Genomic DNA, 16,648 nt, shown 5'->3' with positions numbered 1-16,648 from the left:
TCTTTGTTCCATGAATCTGTCTTAATACCCTTTTAAAGCCACTTGTACTCCTGGATATCGCTCCATCCACTGGCAATGAACTGCATAGTTTAACTACTTGTTAAGTAAGAAGTATTTCCTTTTGTCTGTACTGAACTTGTTGCCCCATCAACTTTATCAGGTGCCTCTGCATTCTAGTGTTACAGGAGAGGGAGGAAAAGCTGTCTACTTCTTCTACGCCAGGCAAAATTTTAGAATCCACCCCCTCCCAACATCTTTTTACATGATTCTTCCCCCCCCCCAACCCTTTTTTTTAACTACATAGTTTCAGACGCCTCAGTCTTCTCCCATAGGAAGGCTTTCCTATATTCGTCCTGGTTGCCCTCTCCTGTACTTTTTCCAGCCCTGCAATATCCTTTTTGAGATACAGCATCCAGAATTGTATAGAATGTTCAGATGTAGGTGTACCATTGTTCTGTACAAGAGTATTACAACATCAGCTGTTTTATTCTCAACCCCTTTTCTAATAATCCCCAGCATGGAGTTAGCTTTTCTTCCTTGCTGCTGCACTTTGAGTCAACATTTTCATTGAGGCATCCACTGTGACCTCAAGATCTCTTTCTCTCTTGGCCTCAGCCAATTCAGAACTCATCAATATACATTTAAAGTTAGGATTTTTATTCTAGTGCGCATCATGTTACACTTACCAACATTAAACTTCATTTGCTGCACCGTTGCCTGCTCACCCAATTTAGAGAAATCCTCCTATACCTCTTCACAAACTACTTTGGTTTTCACCATCCTGAATAATTTGGTATCATCTCCAAACTCGGCCACTGTCCTACTCACCCCACTTCCAGATCCTATATAAACAAATTAAATAGCCCCAGGCCCGATACTGATCCTTGTGGGACTCTTCTGCTCATTTATCTCCATTGCAAGAACTGTCCGTTTATTCCTACGCTGCTTCCTTAATTTTTAATCCATTAAAGGCCCCTCCCTCTTACCCTGTGACGATTAATCTGACTGCAGAGCCTGCGGGGAGGGACCTTGTCCAAAGCCTTTTGGAAGTCCGAGTATGTCATGCCTGCCAACTCATTCATGCTTATTACTCTGCTCAAAGAACTCCAGAGGGTGGGTGAGGAAGGACTTCCCTTTGCAGAAGCCGTGCGGATTGTTCCTTGATGTGTTTAATATTTCTAAGTTTAGTAATAGTTTCTACATGGAAAAGATACTAGGATAGTTGATTTGTAATTCACTAGATCCCCTCTGGATCCCTTAAAAAAATGAGCATAACATTTTCTACTCTCCAGTATTACAGTTCAGAAGCTGCCTTTAGCAATTTTACTCATACTGGTTAGTAGATCAACCATTTCACATTTGGGTTCCTTAAAAACCCTGAGGTGTATGCCATCTGGACCTGAAGACACAGTGGGTTTTAATTTGCCCAGTAGTCTTAGAAGTTCATCTCTCATCTCAGTTTGACTGTTCAGACTCCCAGTAGGGCTTTTTTCTAGGAAAAGAGGTGGTGGAACTCAGTGGGTTGCCAGCAGAGGGGGCAACTCTTGGCGGGAGGTGGTGCCCCTGGTACCACATGCTTGTGCATAAAGTGCATGCACACTCCAAGGACCACACAATGACATCACTTTGGGTCAGCTGGAACAAGGGGGGAGATTTTTAAAGTTTAAATCACCCTCGGCGAAAATGGTCACATGGCCGGTGGCCCCGCCTCCTGATCTCCAGACAGAGGGGAGTTTAGATTGCCTTCCACGCCGCTTGGCATGGAGGGCAATCTAAACTTCCCTCTGTCTGGAGATCGGGGCGGGGCCACCAGCCATGTGACCATTTTCAAGAGGTGCCGGAACTCCGTTCCACTGCATTCCAGCTGAAAAAAAGCCCTGGTCTGCTATAGTTACAAGCCGTACACTTTCCACAGAGAACACAGATGTAGTCAGTGGGGACAGGATATTGGATCCATCCATCTTTCAGAAGCCTCAGATTTTACCATGGATATATGATTAGTTACAGTTCAGGGAAAAGCATGTTCGAGTACTTACAGGTAGTTACAGCTACAGGTAGTGACACCCATACCTAGTTTGTAAGCTTTTGTAATACCTCAGGCGTAAAGCAGCAATCTACCTCCCAAAATGAGTAAGAAATTTGAGGGAACGAGGAACCATATATTCTGAATTCTAACCATGAGTCATGTTTATACATAGTAAGGAAAAGTTGATCGTCAATGAATTATGCTGCAAAAAATGAACAATTTCGTTACTAGTGTTTCTAAAAAACGGAGAATTTCATCTCCCTCAGGCAATCCTTTAATTTCTTTCTCATCCAAAGGTCCAACTGCTTCCATAGTCAGTTTCCTACTTGTGATATAGTTGAAGAAATGCTTGTTTGTCTTAATGTTTTTAGCAATCCGCTCCCCAAATTCACCTTTTGCTCACTTTGTGGTCAACATTCATTTGTCCTGTGCTCCTTCTGTCCGCTCCACCTTTTTTTTTTACTTAAATGCAGTGCAGATCCATTCTCTGGATTTACTGGGTCTGTGCTGAACAACTTCCCAGGGGATCCTGGCTTGTCTTTTAGTGGGAGAAAGAATGCTTTATGGAGAATCAAGAAGTCCGAATGCCCAGAGTTGTCTTTTCTTAACAATGTAATGTTTTTGACAACTTCTGGGGCAGAATCTTGCAGTTGTGCACAGGTATACATACAGTAATTTGCTGTAATTGAACTCTTGTGGATGTGCAAAGCTCAATCTTTTGATTTTTGTTTCCTGCTTCTTCCTAGGAAGCTACTTTGCTAGGGATGCGCAGTATTCCCACAAGTACTGTCAGGCAGAGGCCAAGTTGAAGAATATGTTTGTGGCTCGGGTTCTCGTTGGTGATTTCGTGGTAGGCCATGCCACTTACAATCGCCCCCCAGCAAAATCTGCTGGCCTGACCAACTGCTACGACAGCTGTGTGGACAAGATGTTGGACCCGTCCATCTTCGTCATCTTTGAGAAGTATCAGATTTACCCTGCATATATAATTAGTTACACCGAAGAAAAAAAATGTGTTGTAGCATAAATGACAAAAAAGCAGCGATTCCTGTGCCTACTTTATAAGCTTTTATAACCGCTCACGTTTAAAGCAGCTATTATCTACCTCCCAAAAATGATATATGTTGAGGGAGCTAGGAACTATATATTCTGAATTCTAACAATGGGTAAGGTTAATACATTAATACAGTAAGGAAAAGTCAATCGTCGATGGATCATTCGGTGAAAAACGAACAAGTTTGTTACTAGTGATTTTAAAAAGTTGAGAATTTGTGGACTGTGATCCGTAATGCTGTATGAGTTCTATGGATGGGTGTTGTGCCCATAAAACGATGTAGGACAGATAAATAGATGATTATGTTCTATGTCCTACTTGACGCATACTAATTTTCGTTGTACTAGGGAGATATTCAGCATGGCTGTTTCAAAAGAGGCAGCTGTTGACCCTGGTACTGAATAGGTTTCTGTTGCACGCGACATTTTTATCTGTTTCTGATCATCTGTATTCCATAGCAGAGTCTACAATGACAGGTTAATGGCAAGCGACAAGGCTTTTGGTCGTGAGACAACTTGGCTCCAAGATGTTTCTCCACTCCATGAATACACTTCTTGGTTTTGGATAATTATGGGAAACAATATTTGGATCAAGCTGTCCTGGGCAAAGGTTCTAAATGTAGTTACTGTTGAGAAACAATAGCCACCAGTTGCTGCGGCGTAGGGGGATGGAGTAGCCACCCTGAGAAACCCAAGATCCAAGGACGTTTAATAAGACTGCGTCTGTGTTGCTAGAGGATGCTGTGATGAATTGCTGCTGTTCTCACTTTTATTTTGGACCCCCCACACCCTTTCAATTTCTTTCCCCATATACCATGTTGCAAAGTAGGGAAAATAGCCGAGCGGGGAGCTTAATGTTTCTGTAAACGGTTTTGGGGGGGGGGGGGAATTAAGTAAAAAATTTTAAAGTTCGCAATTTGTGCTTTTTTAAAAAACACGTCAACTCTCAAATAATTCTTTGAATTTTCATTCCACCCTTTCTATTCTCACCCCACCCCCTCAAAACTGGAGAGAAGTTATTTGCTTAGCTGAAAGAAGTACTGGATTCTGCAACATCACAGACGCACCAGAAAAAGCAGAAGGGGGGGGGGGTAGTGGGAACAGAAAGTATGTGCTTGTGGATGGAAGTATACGGACAATGTCTGCCGAAATCCAGAAGGGCTGTTCAATAATACTGTTGCCGAACACAGCTCCTTTCCCACCCCCCACCCCCACCCCCACCCGTCAGTCAAAGTTTCACAAAGTGGTGGGATTTAAAAATCGGAATTGCACAAATTGGCACAATTTATACAGGTTGCATAATTCATCTTCATCCCAGGAGCACAAAACAGACCAGTGGTTCAGATGTTTGATCTTGAATAGTTTTGTTCCTGCCTCCATGCATAGAGCTCCTGGTAGCAGAATCACCAAGTGTGTGCCGCTGACCCAACTCACACACACTGAGTTTCACAATTGCAGTGTGGTAGCCTGAGCTTGCATCTCCTTCGCTCCTAGTCTCCCCTTGGAAGCGCCTTGTGCTAGAGTGGCGCTCAAGCAATGGGGCTGGGAGCCTACAGTTCCTTTCCTCCTCCCAAAATAATCTCTCCTTCCCTCCTTTTCCTCTTATCAGCACCAAAGATAGTTTTCAAACACATTTACTAATAATGAAAGTACAGTCCATGTTTAAATGCTGGTCTTGCTGTTTTGTCAAATTAAAGTGGGGGAGGCTAAAGAAAGCCCCCTCCCCGGGCATTCTCAGCAGCCTGAGAGAAGAGAGTTGCACCTCAGTTACATCACACTTGGGCAAGATCTTCATAGCCACTGTACCCCAAATTTAAATCAGGCCCGCGTCATCCTGCTGTTTCCCCTCAAATGTCATTAAAAGCACCCAGCAATTTTGCAGGAGGCAGAGGTCTTTCACTCTCCACACATTCACTGTAGCCAGAATGACTCTATTATCAGAATGCAAGAGTGGCTGTATCAAAACCAAAAGCAATGAATAAATGGGAGGGTTCGTGGTCCCGTTGGATGCTTGCAACACAGCATGACCAGCTCTCACTCACTCACTCACTCACTCTCACTCACACACACAGGGCTAGCATGCACTCGTGCGTCAGGTGTTCCTCCCCAAGGCATTCACAGGTGCAACAGCCAGTCTCTGCTGTTCATGACCGTAGCAGCACCTCCTGGCTTGCAGGAGGAGGAACTATGGAGGAAACTAAAACAACTGTTTGGAGATCATTACTCAAATGCCACAAGACATCAAGGCCAAGGAACACACGGCCACAGAGTATAAAGATTCTCTACATAATGTATTTAAAAGTGGACTGGCAATTTTTTGTGTGAAGCATGCATGTATACAATCATCCTGAGTTTTAAGAAAATCTTATCATAGACCAGTGCTGTGGTTTGTGTGCCAACATTAACAATTTTCTGTAGAAAAATTCCTCTGCCTCCGTGGGTTGTACTGGTTTGTCTCCACCTCTTCTCCAGTCCATCACAATGTTTTCACTTCCTCTGGTTCTCTGAGCTCTCCTGGATTCACCTGTGGCCCTTCCCCCTTCTGCCCCCTTCTGTTTAAAGGCAGACAGAGGGAAGACGGCTTCCCCTGCTCCAACAGAATCCTTAACACAAAAAAGGCAACCCCACATGATTCCAGTACCTGTAACAGATCCTGTCCCAGAGAGGGTACCCTGAGGCAGAAACAGATCTGTGGATATTTAAACTCTGTGTGTAGGCATGTAAAGTGCCTTCAAGTTGCAGCCAACTTAATGATGACCCAGCAGTGTTTTCACGGCAAGAGACAAAAAGTGGTTTTCCATTGCCTGCCTCTGTGTAGCAACCCTGGACTTGGTCTCCCACCCAAGGGTACGTTATTTCTAAGAAGGCAAAAATCCACTACTGCTCAAAATACATGCCTTGTTAATGCTGCTTGTGTATCTCAGCATATCGCAATACATTCCACACAGCCACATCATGTTCTACACCTTGCTCACTTCCATTTATCCTAATACCAAATAATCCCCCAATGGTGTTCTAGCATATCAGAACTCTGCAGTGGAATCTTATTTTAAACAAGTGAGACATGTAAAGAAAGCAACTGATTTGGTATATTTCTGTTTGATTTGTTCATCAAAACTTGGCAAGATTAAAAAACATTCCAGAAAGCCCAGGATTGAAAAGGAATCTCTGTAACTGCAATTACCAAAGGCCTAATCCATCTAAGCTCTGTGCAAGACGTCCTCATTGCACTTTGGCAGAGATTGGCTTGCTGCCATAACGGGAAGCTTCGGAGTGAGAATGCGGACTAGAAACTTTCTGAGCACGCCAGGCGCAAGTTTTATCCCAGGGTGTGAACAGCAAAGGCCTTGCGCATGAGTCGCTCAGTCATTGGTGCATTTGGTCTCAGTTCATCGCGTTCTATCAGGAGGCACCTAAAAGAAAGAAGGGGCGGGGGGGAATATGAACACTCTCTTAAAGCTACTCATTTTTAGTTGCAGAGGGGTGACGTCCTTGGAAGTGTTAGTTCTGTCATGTTGGGCCACCATGGGGTGCTAAGGACCCACACAACAGGCCCAGCCTTCACAGTGACTGGCCTTGAAATAGTACTAGGGATGAAGCCACAGAAAAGCAGCCCCCAAGCTACTGCAGCCTAATCTCAAGGGTCCTCACCAGTTTTTTGGGAAAATATTTAAGTCAAATTTATACAATACCCATATCAGAATAGCAATCATTTTCAGCTTGTTATGTAAATCAATAGCACTCCAACCGTACGGACAATGAAATACTCCTAGGGCAGAATGTGGATCAGGTGCAATTTCTAGAGAACAGCGGAGATGTACAATAGATCCCCTGGAGAAGCCGGTTCCGGGAAGTCAAAGTAACGTCACAATGCCTTTGGCCAACTATGCAAAAGCCAATTCAGTCCCAGAACTCCATTCTTCAGCTATTCCAGGTACAGTAGTGCTGATACACCCAGCACAACAAAATGGGTTTTGATGGGGCACTGATACAGAACCTCTTCAAGCAGGAGAGGCAGAATGTGGCAAAAAGGGGAAGGCGCATGCCCTGTCTCTGCATTGCCAGTATCTATACAGAGAACATACATTTGCCTGCTTTGGGAAATGTATATGGAGAGAAAGGGTTAGCTGCCCAGGCTCCTTTCCCTAGTGCTTTTCCAGCATGTCTGAAATGGTGACACCAACTAGGTTGGATAGTAGGAATTTTTTTCCTGGTGCATCAAGTATTGGGACTGACTTTCATGTTCAATTATACCCAAAGAGGCTCTTGTGTACAATAATTCATGCTGCCTTTCAATGATGGAATTCTTCCAGCTCTTTCATTCTCCCAAGGATCAACAACTTTCTCATTCTCCTCCAATATAATACTCCTTTAGAAGGGGTGGGGAGCGACTGTACTAAGCAATTTGAAAAACCTTTCCAGCCACTAGCCAGAGACTCAGGACTACGACTCAATGCACTATTCAAACACCACACAAAGAAGGTAGGCTGGCCTCAACTGCCAACGTAGTATTTCACTCCAAAGGCAACTCCTGTCCAAAGTCTGTATGAAGATTGCAGCGCAACAGAAACATTAGTTCAGCTTAGAGGCTTCTGACAGGCAACTGGTCTAAGGGAAAGTGTGTTTGGGTACCACTAGGCGCCAAACACGGTTGTTCACCCCTGAACCACAGCATAAAAGGGGTAAGATGGCTAGAGAAAGCTGCCACACACCCATGTTTATGAATAAATCCCTACTTTTAAGCTGAGCAAAATACAGAAGTCATTTTTAGAAAGCAATACTCACCTTGCAAGTTTTTGGTTAGCTTTGGATTTACAGTTTAAAGCGGCATGGATCAGCATCTGGGCAAAAACATCTCTCTGGGGGGACAGAAGTGCAAGATAAAATTCAAAATGTTTCTGTTGTGTAAGGAGGGGGGAAATCTTGACTGCCAGTGATTTAAACACATAGGCAGGGAAGGTGTGCTGCTGAGTTCACGCAATTCCCACCACATGCTAATTTGGCTGTCCCTTTAAACCTCTACAGAAGAACAAATCAGTATCAGTGTCAAACTTTTACAAGTCTGTTACCAGTAAAAAAAGATGCCGGCCCTTCCGTCTGAAGCCTCCATCACCAGCTGAGAGGGCCAGGAAAGATTTGTAACAGTTCAGCTGGGAGTGGTGAGGCCCCCACATCCTATCCTGAACACTGATTTTAGAGGATTGTTCAGAGGAACTGGGATTGTGAAGTCATCACTGAAGCCAGGGAAAGATTCTCAGAGAATGAGGTGAAAGTATGTTGCACCCCACAGTTCCTTCTCGAAGGCAACTCCTCTGTGCCTTGGATTTGCCAAGGCAGTAACAACATTCAATTTTATACCACCCATCAGGACAACTTAAAGTCCACTCAGAGTAGTTTACAAAGTGTGTTATTATCCCCACAACAATCACCCTGTGAGATGGGTGGGGCTGAGAGAGCTCTGACTGACCCCAGGTCACCCCACTGGCTTCAAGTGGAGGAGTGGGGAATCAAACCTGGTTCTCCAGATTAGAGTCCCATCACTACACCAAACTGGCTCTCACCAGATTGTGAGAGTCCCTTCCCTTTAACTGATGAAGGCAATCCAGGAATGGGTTCATTCTCTCACTTCTTTCGTAAGCAGAGCTAGGCAAATAACTTCCAGGCTGGTTCCATCAGATCCAAAGAGCTTTGTGATGTGATTCAGGAGAGAAAAACTTCACTCCAGTGCCAAAAACATGAACAGAACTAGACAGTCAACTCCCTGCCCAAAGAACAGGCATGGAAGAGGGAAGGAGGTTTAGGCAAGGCCTCTCCAATGGCTAGTTTGAATTAAACAAACCCAAGTTCAACATTCCTTTCTCCTCCATGGCAAGTTAGATGCAGAACTACTGGATGGACCATTGTTAGCCGGAGAATTCCTCTCTTAAACACAGTGTCAAAAGAAATGGAGGCCTCATATGAAGGAGAAGGCTGGAGCCCCTCTAATTGCAGTTACTATGGAAGAGGGTGCAGGCCATCTTACAAAAGCAAACACAAATGTCCTGGGAACCCGAACGCTGAAAGCTCGGGAAAGGCCTGCTGCCTTTATTCATGTACTTAATGCAGCCCTGGAGACATTCTTCCCCATCTTAGATAGAGAGAAAACACAGAAAAATAAACCATCCAGCCTGTAGGATTTCAGGAACACTTTCAGTGTTCTGAGGGTATCTCACACACTATTTTTTGGTCTTTGAATGTGTAGGCACACAATACTAACTCTTTGCCCCCACAGAACTGTGTGTTGATCTTGGGAATAGGACTGATTTTTAACATGGAGACAGATCAAGATGGGTAGCTGTGTTAGTCTGTGTGTGTAGGGTATGTGCTTTCATCATGAGACTGAAGAAGTATCTGAAGAGGTATCTGAAGAAGTGAGTTGTGACTCACAAAAGCTCATCCCCTACCACAAATTTTGTTAGTCTTAGAGGTGCTACTGGACTAGTGGTGATTTTTAACATGACACTGTCCTCCTGAGAACTGCATAGCTTCTTCTGAACCAAAAGGACTACCCATTTGCAAATTCTGGCTGATGCAAATCCCCTTTGATTTGGGGGTCGGCAGAAGGAGAGCGGCTTGCTGCATCCTTTCCTTGACTTAAGGAGACCTAACTGGGAACTGGATGTCCCATGGCTGAAGCCTCCAGAGTCTTAGAGCTCTCCTGCTGAGCTGATTTTCACAGCTTGGAGACTGACAAGGGAACCTGATTCTCTGCACAGGGCCCATGCACCTATTTGGGGCTACAGCTGGTCATTTTCCACGCAGCTCTTCAGGTGTAACAGTTTGGTTTCCTTGGTCAACCTCATTGGAGAGTTTCTAAGATGAGCAGCTGCTGTAAAAAGCCATTGCAAAAAGCACTGCTCCAATTCCCTTCCATTCTCACTCACGCTCTTGGGTAAAAGAAAAAGCAGAGGGAAATAAGGCAGCTTGAATGAAGCAGCCAGGGCTTTTTTTCAGGGGGAACGCGGGGAAACAGAGTTCCGGAACCTCTTGAAAATGGTCACATGGCTGGTGGCCCCGCCCCCTGATCTCCAGACGGAGGGGAGTTTAGATTGCCCCGCGCCGGAGGGCCATCTCAACTCCCCTCTGTCTGGAGATCAGGGGGCGGGGCCACCAGCCATGTGACCATTTTCTCTGAGGGCAACCCACTGAGTTCCACCACCTCTTTTCCCAGAAAAAAAGCCCTGGAAGCAGCCATATGAGGCCAGGAAAAGGTAGGGAAACTTTGTCAGCCCTCCTGCTGCAAAGCTGGAATCTGGCACTTGATGAGTCCAAGTTCACAGCTATTTGGATTGCCCTGCCTGCAAAGGAAGTGGGAGCGGATAAACTCCAGGAGGAGATTCACCAAAAGTGACAGGACTGTGAACATGAAGGCAGAAAGAGAAAATTGCTCTGCCTGAATTCTTGGAAGGGGAAGATGGTTCTGTCACCCTTCATGGGGACCAGAAGAGGGCGCTTGCCCCCAGCAGCAGCAGGCAAGGCACGGAACAAGTGTGACAGGGACCACTCAACGACACTCGGCACCTCTCTGATTCTTGTTTGTTCTTCACAGCTGAAGCCACACCTTTGCAATGGCCTTACGTACTCCTGGTGGCACTTCCTCTCCAGTCAGCCTCCACCTTTCCTGGGGCACCCACACTGGACAGAACAAAGCCAGCCAAGTCTCCATTTTAAAAAAAGCCCTTCCCTTCCCCACCCCCTTACCTGAGCATTGCTTCCCCCTATCTCGACCACTTGGTAGCGAATGGGGAAAAGCAACTCCACCGTCTTGTCGTAGTTTCCATTCTCAAACTCTACAAATGCTTGCAAAAGAGGAAGGCTCAGCCTAGGACCCAGTTTTAGCTCGTAGGCTTCACCAGGTGCCCTGGAGAAGAGAAAGAGAAGGAGAAGCTACAACAGCCAACTGAAACATTCAGAAACCACTGCGTTAGCTGGTGCAGCTGTAGCACTGGATCACGAAAACCAAGGCAGAAAACTAGAACCAGGCCCCTTCCAAGGGAACACCAAGCAAAAAAGAACAAGATATCTGTACTCATAAGATTGTTTGCAGCTTACTGGACCAGTTCCTGGAGGGTCGTTAAGAGCTCATGAGTCGTTTTTTGGTCCTTAGCCCCTAATGAAGCCATCAAAATGTGAACATCGTTGAAGATCAGGACATGATCTGAAGCATGTTTCTTCGTCAGATGGTTTACTCCTTTCCACCTGTCACCCACATTCACACCTAGAAGACAAGTGCCACATATTTAGAACATCCGGCTTGTGTTCTAAAAAATAAAAATAAAAATTTCTTGGACTGCAATTCTGTGCTGCTACCTGGGAGCAGCCCTCACCTGAACACTCTGGGACTGATTTTGGAGCAAATGTGCATGGCATCAAGCTATTAGTTATCGAATGCTTTTAAAAACTATCAGGTTCTGCCTTGGGCTTCACCCGGTGAGGTGCCGGCACACCTGACTTTGGACCAGGGATTATGCGCACTCCCGCCTGACTTTGGACCAGGGATTATGCAGGCTCCCACTCTGTGGAAGGAGGGGTGTATACTGCACCTCTCGCAGGCCTGCTCAACCTGACAGAGTCCTGGCTGCCTTCCATGAGAGCTGGCCCCTTCCCTCCTCTGGACTTACTCCTCCTCTTCATCTTCTTTCCTCCACCTTCTCTCCGTTGCTCTCTCATTCTCTCTGCCACATTCCTACAAAACCCACCATGCCCTATGGGTGGACTTCCCTTTTATCCCTTCACCAATTCCCTGCTCCACCTGTCAGTCACGCCCCCCTCCGGCACCCTAGCCACGGCCTTGGCTGACTCAGCAGCTGCACCTGGGTTTGCTCTGCAGGCTGCCCTGAGCAGTCACACCTGTTCCTCCTTGGCCGGCTGCCAAGCTTTCTCTACTGAGCTGGCTGCTTGGGGCAGGCACACCTGTGCCTTCTTGGCTGGCTGCCAAGCTTTTCCTGTAGAGTGCCTCAGGCAGCTCCATCTCGGATTGTTTTGCTCCCAGCTTTGCCTGGACGAGGCTTTCTAGCTGGCCTGCAGGCTGCGGTGTAGCTCTGTGCTGCTTTGGCTGCCTCTCCTCCCTGACTGGTAAGGGTGCTGGCTGACTGCCCTTGCTTCCTGTACCTCCTCCCTCAGGTCTACTCCCCACTGGGAGTCCTCACTCTCCCTGCCTGGCCCCCCACTAGAGGGTGGGGCTAGCTGGCTTCCACCTGTCTCACCTGACTCTCTAAGGCTTGGATGTTTCTCTGCCCTCCTGTAGCTGGGATGGCTTGTGTGCTTCTATGCCCTCCTGTGGCTGGGATACCTCCTTCCCCCCTTCAGTTGTTGGTCTGTTCTGGTCCTGGTTGCCTGTTGGAGTGGCTGGGTGGCTGTCCCTCAACTGCCTCCCATCCCCTCCTCCTGATAAGTCCGGGGGCTGAGCCTCAGATCCCGGACAAAAATGTAGAATATAACTTCTTTATTCAAGTAAATATGGGTCCACCTGTTCACCATTCTCATGAGGGGGCGCCTCTATCTTAATATAGCTAGAATTTGCAGCTAAGCCATCAGAACAAGATGCTGGGGATGGGCGTATGCAGAAAATGATGGCCGCGGAGAAAATGGCACGTCTCCCTTTGCCAAGCCATAGTACAATCAAGGCGGCACTTGGTCACTTATTCTTTCTTTTTCTGGTCACTTTTTCTTTCTGTTTAACAGAGTCAGGGAAAGAGGAGGGGAGTAGAGGATGACAACTGAGAAGACCCAACTAAATTTGGTTCAGGCAAGAGATGAGACAATATAGGAGTTTCACTCTGACAATCTTCAGTTACATTATGTGGAACTTGGAGGACAAGAACTTGAGGATTAATGGGGAAAAAAAGCTGCTTCCCGTTTCCTTGGATGGACAAAAGGAGTTTTTAAAGTGTCATCTGTGCGCCCTTCCACAGTCCCAAGGATCAGGGATGCCCCAGAAAGAATTATTTATTTAAGAGATTTCAGTGCTTCTTCTCTAGACTCTCACTCTAGGCAGCCTACAATTTAAAAACTGGAGCCATGTTTCACAAACGAAAAACAGCAAAATGCAGAAGGGTCGTTCTAAAGGGGTTTTTTTCCCTTCCTGTAGTGGAGAAGCATGCAGTTCTGTACTTCTGCACCAGAAAAACAAGCAAATAAAGAAATCCCTTTAAAACTAACCCCTGGTGTTCCCCAAAGTTTAAAAAAATGTTGTTTGCTACCTGAAGAGCTACTCTCGAGTTTTCTATTATTATTCGTTGCTCGTTTCTATGGTACAGAAGAGCGCAGTGCACCACAGAAACAAACAACAAAAAACAGAAACTTTTTCCGAAGCAGCCTTCTGCACACCAAAAAAACTAAAATATTTTTTAAAAATTGGGGGGCAGGGTTAAACACAAAAGGCTAATTTTGAAGGACATTCTTTCCATTTTGTTTTTCCCTTATATTTTGCATACACATGTCTTGTTCTTGGGATGCCAAAGTGTGCATCTAGAGGTATGTAAAGAAAAAAAATCTCCAATGTTTGTGGACATCAGGCAGAAACCAGGAGGAGGAAACAAGCACGTGTTGCCAAGTAGGCCCCCTCCCCTGCTTTAAAGCCTGCCATGAACTGTGTTAAAGTTTCCTGCATTACTGTTTCACTGCTGCACAAAGATTGCTTTGCACGTGTGTGCTCTGATACACGTGTCAGTTTCCTGCCTGCGTGTCAATTACCCTGCTGCTGTAATAGACTGTGTAGTTTACTGACTCCATGTTTGGCTAACTGCACAAAAGGACTCTCTTTCTGGGCAGCCCTGCCCTGACCTGTATCTGGAATTCCCAGTGTGTGTTTGGACTGTGTTACAAGTGTGCCCCGTGCCTGCATTGCCATCTGCCACGGACCGTGCCTGTTCCCTACCTTGGACTGTGTTTTAAAGTGCTGTTCCCCCTGCCTCCATGGAAGCCTGCCTCATATGGGCCCAAGCCGCTGCTAGCAGCCGGGCGCCTGCCGGGGAAACCTCCAGCGAGCCTGGCTAGGCGCTCCCTGGTCAGTTCCCGCCTGGAGCCTCCCGCGAGCCGGCCGCCGGACTTGCCCTCGCTACCGGGCAACCTGCAAACCAGCCCCAGCTATGCCCAGCCGGCATCCATGTTCTCAGGCAGCCAGAAGACCCTGAGAGGAAGACTGCTTTGGGAAGCCATTTCGGCGAAGCGGGCACACCACGTCCGCAGCGAGAGCACCTCGCCCCGCTCTGCATATCTTAGGAGCCGCCCCGGAGAAGAACTAAGTGCCGACCATCCCAAGCACTTAAGAGAATGCATCTCAAAGAAACCTCCGCATTCCAGAGCTGATGACATCAGGACAAGCCCTGTCCGCTGGAACATCCTTTCAGCCCACTTGGATTTCCCCCTCCCTCTTTTGTCCCCTCTTCCTGAGGTGTCACTTATCACAATCTGATTACCAAAGTGGCCCATCCAAGCCATTCAGTAGCCCATTAGAACCTTTGTTTTAATCTGTGAGAACCACCAAGTACAGCACCAGCCCCAGGGTACGTTTTGGGGTATTTAAGCTGGTCTCCCAGACCACTCGGTGCTTAGGCCATTCCTATCCAGACTTCCTTGCAGTCCGTCTGTGGTCCCAGTGCTGGCATTGGGCCACCCTCGCTGCTGTGTCTCTGCTTCGCTCCAGGATAAGTGAGTATTCCCCCTATCATCGTTGGGAACCCGCTAATGTGAACGTCTCTGTATTTCCTACTCTGTATTTCTTAGATCTTGTATGTTCTCTTGTATGCTTGTGCAAGTTTAGGCTTACGCCACACTAAATACACGTGTTTGGAACTTATTTGTAGTCTGCCTCTTTTTCACTAGAGTGTCTGGGATCGGGACCTCCGTATACGTAGGTTATGATCCGCGCTTAATTTTAAGTTACAGACTGCTACAGCTAATTCCCCATTATAATAAAGAGCAGTTCTGGTAACACACGCCCAAAAGTCTCTGGGTTGCTCATCAGATCTTCCATAGGGCCGGCTTCCATCTGAAGCACCGTCTAATGGAGAAGGACCAATTGCAGAATCTGCTGTTGGGTGGTTTTTGTGACCCAATCCTTGTTAGTCTCAGAATCCACTCTCAGGCACAGCCAAACTGGGAAGATCCTTGGCTCTTCTCTCCTGTTTGATGGCTGTTGCTTTTGGAACCACATGGATGGCTTTAGTTTTTCCCTTCCTGCCTGCTCCCCTACCAGCTGACTAAGAGAAGACACGTGTTAATGATCACTGCAGGGTGTGTATTTCACTGACGCTTTTCAAACAGTTCCTTTAACAAAATTAAACTGGGTCCCCAACAGAGGAGCTGTTTGTAAAGATTTGCGTGAAGGCAAAAGCGGGAGGTACTTATGACTCAGCCTAAAGCATCATTTTCTGAATGACACCCATGAAACAAACAAACAGAAAGGAATTCTGTACCTTCTAACTGCAGCCGATATAGCATAGAGCAATTGTCAACCACATCGAGCATGGTCCCGTTCGTCTGGCACCGGGGAGCAATCTGTAAGCCACAGAACAGATGGAACTTGGCTTGACCATAAAGAAAGAGGGAAGAAACGGGGGGAGGCAATGAGGGGGATTTCCCCTCCCCCATTAATCCTTTCAGGTCCCTCTCTTGTATTCTTCTAATTTTTAAGACTAAAAATTAAACTCTCTTTATAAATTTGCTTTATAAATCAGCTTTTCTATATTAGTAAGCCAGGTCATACTCATTTTTGAGTGTTTGTGTGATTCATACAAGTGTGAGAAGACTTGATGATATTTGTACTGCCATGTGGTTAACACCTTTGTTCATAAGTGAAGCATCTTGGGACCAATACATGTCAACCTGCATAGGGTGGAGTGGGGCCTGGTGCTCTGGTGCACAGAAGTCACCTCTGGTAAAAACCAAAGTGACATCTTTAGATGTGCTAGCAATTGCAAAAAACACTATGGTTTTACCAGGGAGTTTTTGTAAAATGCTAGAGCGTCTACCATGTCACTTCCATTCCCCCCATCATTTCCCCCTCTACAGTGAGAGGCCTGGCATTCCATCTGTTAACTTTAATTTGATTAATGCCTGCTGACCTTTGGATCAGTTCTCAGGAACGCAGTGACTTCTGAGGTATTTGGCACCAAGAAGCATTTTTGTTTCAATTGTGATTTCCCTTCTAAGTGCCAGGGCATCGCTGAGCTTAGAAGGCTGCAGCTCTGCTCAGGACGGCAGTGAAAAGTATGAAAGCAAAGAGAGTGGCACCTACAGGCCACAGCTTTCCTTAGCAAGGAATTGCAGTTACTCTACCATCGAGTCGAAACAGAGCCAGGCGGGAATGCAGAGAACAGCATCATTTGCCAGCAAGGAAATATCTGCACTTACGTGAGTGTCATAAATGGTCAACGCAGCCTCATAGTCACCCTACAAAAGCAAAGAGGATTTCACGCGATGATTTTTACAGATCTGGTAACAATAAGCATGGACAAGACTCAGGCGGTCACCACTGCCTCCCCCACCCCACCCCCACAGGAAATTTTGCTATTATCGTGGGCTGGG

General features: G+C 46.3%; 2 protein-coding genes across 4 annotated transcripts in view; one reads left to right on the top strand and one right to left on the bottom strand.

Annotated features, from left to right (window-relative positions):
* Nucleotides 1-3,990, top strand: part of LOC129343921 (zinc finger CCCH-type antiviral protein 1-like) — a 47,332-nt gene extending 43,342 nt beyond the window's left edge. For all 3 annotated transcript variants that reach the window (XM_055000320.1, XM_055000318.1, XM_055000319.1), the window contains one exon: nt 2,773-3,990. In XM_055000320.1, the coding sequence (XP_054856295.1) occupies nt 2,773-3,053 (281 nt within the window). In that variant the 3' untranslated portion in view covers nt 3,054-3,990. The remainder of the gene's footprint in view (nt 1-2,772) is intronic.
* A 1,361-nt stretch (nt 3,991-5,351) lies between these two features.
* Nucleotides 5,352-16,648, bottom strand: part of TTC38 (tetratricopeptide repeat domain 38) — a 34,533-nt gene continuing 23,236 nt past the window's right edge. Inside the window, exons 9-14 of the mRNA XM_055000321.1 lie at nt 16,475-16,513; nt 15,538-15,619; nt 11,171-11,336; nt 10,820-10,979; nt 7,865-7,938; nt 5,352-6,492 (exon numbers count right to left, since the gene is read on the bottom strand). Of these exons, the coding sequence (XP_054856296.1) occupies nt 6,399-6,492; nt 7,865-7,938; nt 10,820-10,979; nt 11,171-11,336; nt 15,538-15,619; nt 16,475-16,513 (615 nt within the window). The 3' untranslated portion in view covers nt 5,352-6,398. The remainder of the gene's footprint in view (nt 6,493-7,864; nt 7,939-10,819; nt 10,980-11,170; nt 11,337-15,537; nt 15,620-16,474; nt 16,514-16,648) is intronic.

This window comes from Eublepharis macularius, chromosome 16, assembly GCF_028583425.1.
Source record: "Eublepharis macularius isolate TG4126 chromosome 16, MPM_Emac_v1.0, whole genome shotgun sequence".
Classification (NCBI taxonomy): Eukaryota; Metazoa; Chordata; class Lepidosauria; order Squamata; family Eublepharidae; genus Eublepharis; species Eublepharis macularius.
This window is presented reverse-complemented; position numbering and strand designations above follow the sequence as displayed.